The sequence below is a fragment of the Myiozetetes cayanensis genome, unplaced genomic scaffold (genome assembly GCF_022539395.1).
Source record: "Myiozetetes cayanensis isolate MyiCay16 unplaced genomic scaffold, myiCay2020 scf6-25, whole genome shotgun sequence".
NCBI lineage: Eukaryota > Metazoa > Chordata > Aves > Passeriformes > Tyrannidae > Myiozetetes > Myiozetetes cayanensis.
The window spans coordinates 21596842-21602499 of NW_026087853.1; the positions used below are offsets into that span (position 1 = coordinate 21596842).

The following is a 5658-nucleotide window of genomic DNA, read 5'->3' on the forward strand; positions in this document are numbered from 1 at the left end:
CAGAGGCATGAACTTTCACCTCCTTTCCAGCAAGACCTCCATCTAGTTGCTGAAAGACCACAGCAGGTAACACACAGAGGCACAGGAGGGGACCAGAGCCAGACAGATCAGATGGGGAAGGCCATAAGGAATGACCCTACTGCCCACCAGGATGGGTGGGAAGGGTGTAACCACAGACAGCCCTGACTAACACTAGGACAAGGGCAGGGCTGGCCTAAGTGGTATTCCCACCCTGATACATGCTAAGCCTCAGGCAGCTAGAAGCAGTCTGCAGTGTATAAAGCCCAGCCCAAATTAGAGGCTAGGGAACCCCTTTGAGGTCACAGGCAAGCAACGCAAAAGGTAACACAAGGACAGCTCCAGCAGTCAACTTAAATGCTTTTATTGACAATGTTTCTGAACAATAATAAGCAAAGAATGCTTAAGTTTCATCCAAATTCACTTTCCACATGTCAAAAAAGACCTCAAGGTAGAAAAAAATAAAATAAAAATATAAATATCTGAGAATCCATCTTAATAAATAAATTAAAAACACAATAAAAACGTTTTCATGGAAAACTTATGTCAGAACATTCAGACCACCTCAACAATGCATGATCAGTAAAGTTACAATGAACATCAATGTAGAACTACAGTACATGGATATAGCTATTTATCTACCTACTAGAAAATAAAATAGAGTCTCTTTCCCCCCACGTAAGATGGGTCATTGCTAAGTCATCAGAACACGATATTGCCAGGAACACAGTAGTTATTGTTAATCAGCTGCACTAGATACGAGTTGGAGATACCCAGCACCAGGTTAAATTCCAATCATTTAAAACCAAGAGATTAATTAGTTAATGCTAGTGATACTAAGGAGGGGAGGGAGTCACCTACCCAGCCATGTGGGACATGCTACAGACTACCAGCTCTCATGGATGAGCCACTGGGGACAAGACAAACTCCATGCGATTTGCTACATCTCTGGAAGAGGTACAAGACCTCGGTGCATGACGCTCTGCCAGGCCCCGGGGCACCAGGCCAGACAGGGGGTGGCGGTGGCAGGGCCCTCCCCAGGCCTGGGGAGCCCCTTGGGGCACAGCTGCAAGTCCGTGGGGGTACATGGGCAGCGGATGGGGCCCAGCAGGTCAGTCAGTGCTGGAGCCACTCACAAGGCCAGGAGGGTGGGGGAGCTGAGGGAGTCGGACGAGGGCTCATTGCTGCTGCTGCCCTTCCGGTGCGCGGCAGCACAGCTGGGGAAGGCGTCTGCCTCGGGGTAGGTGAAGACGAAGGTGGAGGTGTAGGTGCTGGGGCACGGGGTGCAGGTCACCACAGGGGTGCAGAGGGGCTCCAGCTCACCGCTGGTCCCGGCAGTCAGCGACTCCCAGTCCGACGGGTAGAAGGAGGAGGCTCCAGGCAGGTCCATGTCAGGCACGGAGCGGGAGGCCTCCCGCGGCCCCGTGGAGAAGAGCAGCTCGTCGAAAGGCTCAGCCTTGAGCTCCAGCCCGCTGCTGCCGGTCTCCTTGGGCGGCACGGCCGGCGGCGCTTCAGGCATCAGCGGCAGAGCAAAGGCAGCCTCCTCGGTCATGGGGGGGCTGGGGGTGCCCAGGTCCAGCGCGGTGGCAGCCCCCAGCTCCTCGTGGAAGCACAACTCCTCGGGCATCTTGCAGGCGGGTCGATGGGCCGCCAGGATAAACTCCAGCTTCTCCTTCTCCTTCAGCAGGTTAGCGATCTCCGCCTGCAGCGCGGACTTCTCCTCCTCCAGCTGGTCGGTCTCCTGCAGAGAGAGCAGGCTGTCAGCCAAAGCCGGCATCACTCCCAGCTGGAGTTCCCCTCGTCTTGCTACCCCCGCCCTCGGGTACCCCCCCTTACCCCCCCGCTGCCTCCCGGACAGCACTTACCGCCTGCAGCGTGTCGGTGAGCTCCCGCCGCCGGTTGCGGCACTTGGCCGCTGCCATCTTGTTCCTTTCCCGGCGGATCCTTCTCTTCTCCTCCTCCTCCGGGGACAGCTGCGAGTAGAGAGAGGCCGCTCAGTCTCGCTGTTAGCCCGGTGACCCCGCCGGGCCAGCCCATCGGCCGCGGCCCAGCCCCTCTTCCCCGCATAACCCCGATAACTCCAGTCCCCACTCACCTGTTCGACTTTGCCCCGGCGGCCGATGCTCTGCCCGCGGCCGCCCGGCGCCTTCAGCACTGCGGGGCGGGAGTAGGTGGCGGGGGCGGGCGCCGAGACGCCGTAAGGGTGCCCACGGCTCTGGGAGGGGGCCACCGAGGAGATGAGAGTGGGCTGCACCAGCCACTGCAGGTCGGGGCTGGTGGAGATGGCCGTCACCGTGGGCACGAAGCTGGCGCTGGAGGCGGCCAGGTCGGTGCAGAAGTCCTGTAGGTCAGAGGAAAGGGGGGGTGCCGTCAGCGGGGCGCCCGGGCCGCTCCCCGCCGTCCCCGGGGCCGCGGCGCCGCGCTGCCAGCGCCGGCTCCACACGAGAGCGGCCTGTTATAAATATCTCTGACGTCCGCGCTGACGCAGACGCTGCTCCGGAGTCTCCTCAATGAACTCGCGTTTTATCAATGAAGCCGCTTTACACACCCGCCGCAGAGCGCGGCCCGGGCCACGGCACCCCCCGCCCGCCCTGCCTCGGCACCGGGGCCACTCCCCGTGCATAGTCCCCGGCCTGACCTCCTCCACGGACACCGCCAGCCCCGCATCGCCCGGTCCCGTCCCGTCCCGTCCCATCCCCTCCCCTCCCGAGTGCTCCTGCCCCGCGGCGAGGGTGCAGCCAGCACACTCGGAGCCTCACCTGTGGGTTGACAGGCGATCCCATGCTCGAGAAGGAGTCCGCCGGGGAGGGGTAATAGGTGAGGCTGTCCCCGGCCGGGGAAGCGCTACTGCAGCGGGAGGACGCTGCCTCGTACTCTCCGGCGAATCCCTGGTACATCATGTCGGCTCGGTGCGTGCAAGCCGGTGGCGAGAGGTGATGCGACGGTAGTGAAGCGTCCTTGGGGATGAAGCGAGGAGGAGTCGGCTGCGTGCGTCCCTGTGCTCGGTCCGCGCCGCGCGTCTCTCCGCTCCACCGCCGGGGCTGCCTGGGCTGCTGGAGTACCGCGCCGCGCCTCCGTTTTATACCCTCCCGCCAACGTCACCGGGGACGCGCCACCCGCAGCCGCGGGGGGGGCCGCCCGCCCCGCGCTCGTCCCGCGCCTCCCTGGGGCCGCTTCGCGCGCCGTCTGCCGCCGCCCCCCGCGGGAGAGACCCGCGGCTGGGGACGGGGGGGCTGCTGCGGGGGCGGGGGGGCCACGGGGCAGCTCGGGCGGGGGCCAGTGGCGGGGCTTCCCCCCCCGCGCGGAGTGGTAGGGCCGGGCTCGGGAACCCACTGACGCAGATATCCTTATATGGGATACATCCTGTGCGAGGGGGCGTGACTGACGGGAAGCGCTCCAGGCTGCAGCCAAGTGCGGCGGGCGGGCGGCGCGCGGGACGGGACGGCATGGGAGGGTTTGGGACTCGGCGGCCCCTCCCCCCCCCCCGCCTGACGAGGCCCTGCGGGGTTACGGGGCATCGACGCTGCCCCCGGGGACCCCGTCCCCTCGGCGAGGCTCCCCACAGCCCCGCTGCGGAGCAAGGTACCCCCAGGAAGGCGGCGAAGAAGGGGGCTAGCCGGGCAGGGGTGCGCTTTGCGCTGCAAGGCAAGCCCCGTCGCTAGCACTGAGCAGGGTCTGCCCGTAGCTAGGCACGGGTACTCGGCGTGCCACACGCACGGAAAGCCCGACATACTCCCTTTACCTGCAGCGAGGAACGCGTTACGCTCATGTGTCACTACTGACTTGTTTATCATGTACGCGAGTAATGGTGGAGAGTGAGAGTAATGGCACAGGGCGGTGGGAATCCCTGCCAGGGAAGCCTGGGGGGCTGTAGACCCCCGGGGAGGTTGGGAGAGCTTGGGAGCAGCGCTCCGAGGCGCTGGGATAGCCGCCAAGGGCATGGGCAAGGGGCCACCGGGAAACCACCGACGAGGAGAGAGGGGTGAGGCTCGTCCTTTCCTCCAGTTTGGGCTTTGTTTTGATCTTTGTTGCAGCGAAGCCCGGAGACACCCACCCACGATGGGGATGTCAGGCAGCCCTGGCTCAGGTCAGGCTAAGGTGGGAGCCAGACCGCAGACTCGCCTTGCACGGGAGCCAAGAGATCGCGGCTATAGATAGTAACAGGGAAGCTGCAGCAGCGAGCGTGTTTACAGCAACAAACAGAGCCTGCAGCGCAGTCTCTAGGCAGGAGCGTCACCCAGCCAGGCTGGGATCCTGCTGGCAGCCTCTCCCTCTGTTTGAGCTCATGGGCTAAATGCAGCGCCTGATGCTGCTGCTGTTGCTGTTGCTGCGCGAGCAACCTCCGTTCTTAGAGATCTGGGCCACGGGGGCGGGAGAACTGGGCCAGCTGCTATTTCTGAGCTGCCCGTCAGAGCAGAGGGGACAGCCAAGGACCGCCGCAGCTCACGGCCCACACCACTCCCTGGGAAAGGACCCACGGGGGGCAGTGCTGCTCTCCCCAGCTCAGCACTGGCCCGTGGGCTAGTCCCTCTCAGGCAGGTGTCAGCCACCCAGGTTCCTGTGCTGCCAAGGGTTCTTCACCCTGAGCAGCATTCCCCCCTGGCTGATGAAGTAGCGAGGTGAGCATGGTCTCTTCAGTAGCCCCAGGCTGCAGTGAGGAGGTCCTCCCTCAGCATGGCCCAGAGAAGGGACATGCCAGCAAATTAGCAAACCCTGCCACCCCTGCCAGTGGTGAGCAATAGGCCAAATCTCTGCAGCCACGTCCCCAGCAGGGCCTAGGTAGATGTACTGGTTCACAGCAGGGGCAAGAACCTCCAACACAGTCCCAGATATTTGCCAGGCACATTTCAGAAAATCCCTGTTTAGCCCTGTTACTGTCTGCAAACTGCCCCAGGGTCCCTCCAGCCAAACTGCCCTCCCCATAAGAAGTGTCTGGAAATTAGGGAGGGGAACCCACTTCAGCAAAGCCCTGAATATTTTTGTGGTGCCCAAGTAAACTATCTGTTGCCATCTCTGCTGGCGACCGAGCATGATCTGTTTGTACCAAATGGAAAGTGCACAGACGCCGCACATTTCTAACATGTGAAAGCAAGGAAACAGAGAAAGCGAAAACACATGACGTGGGTTTGTTGTTTGCTCCAAACATGGGGTGCGCACATTTTACCGCAGTGTGTGTGAGAACAAAAAGAGGAAGCAGGTGGTACCGCAGGGACAAAACAGAGTGTGAATCCTCCTACCTGGGTAACGGGGCTGCAGCATGCCAGAAGAGGAGGCTCCTCGACCCCCTTGCCAGCTAGGAATGGGTAGAGGCATTAGGCACACAAATTAGTGTGATCTGAGGAATGGACCATGACGGTGCTGTCAGGGCAGAAGGACAGCACCCACCCAAATAGGATTTTATCCTGCATACCAATGGGACCCCTCCATGTGCCTGGCCTCCACTTTTCCTCACACCAAACAGGGAGATGGGAAAGCTTGCAGCTCCAAGGATACAACAGAGCAATGAGCTCCTCAGCCCCAGAGCACAGCACTGGAATCTGGCCCTGCTTTCACACTCCTCCTTTATCTGAGCTCGTGATTGAGCCTCGCCTAGGAAAACCATGGCAGAAAAGCACCTGAGGTGTGTGGAGCAGCGCAACC

At 61.5% G+C, this 5658-nt stretch overlaps 1 protein-coding gene across 1 annotated transcript; it reads right to left on the reverse strand.

Moving 5' to 3' along the window:
- Positions 1-358: 358 nt before the first annotated feature.
- FOS (Fos proto-oncogene, AP-1 transcription factor subunit) lies at positions 359-3064 on the reverse strand. The gene is made up of 4 exons (XM_050336655.1): positions 2778-3064; positions 2114-2359; positions 1884-1991; positions 359-1759 (listed from the first exon to the last, which is right to left on the reverse strand). Exons 1-4 carry the CDS (start codon positions 2916-2918, stop codon positions 1151-1153), a joined length of 1104 nt encoding a protein of 367 aa, XP_050192612.1. The 5' UTR covers positions 2919-3064; the 3' UTR covers positions 359-1150.
- Positions 3065-5658: the final 2594 nt, after the last annotated feature.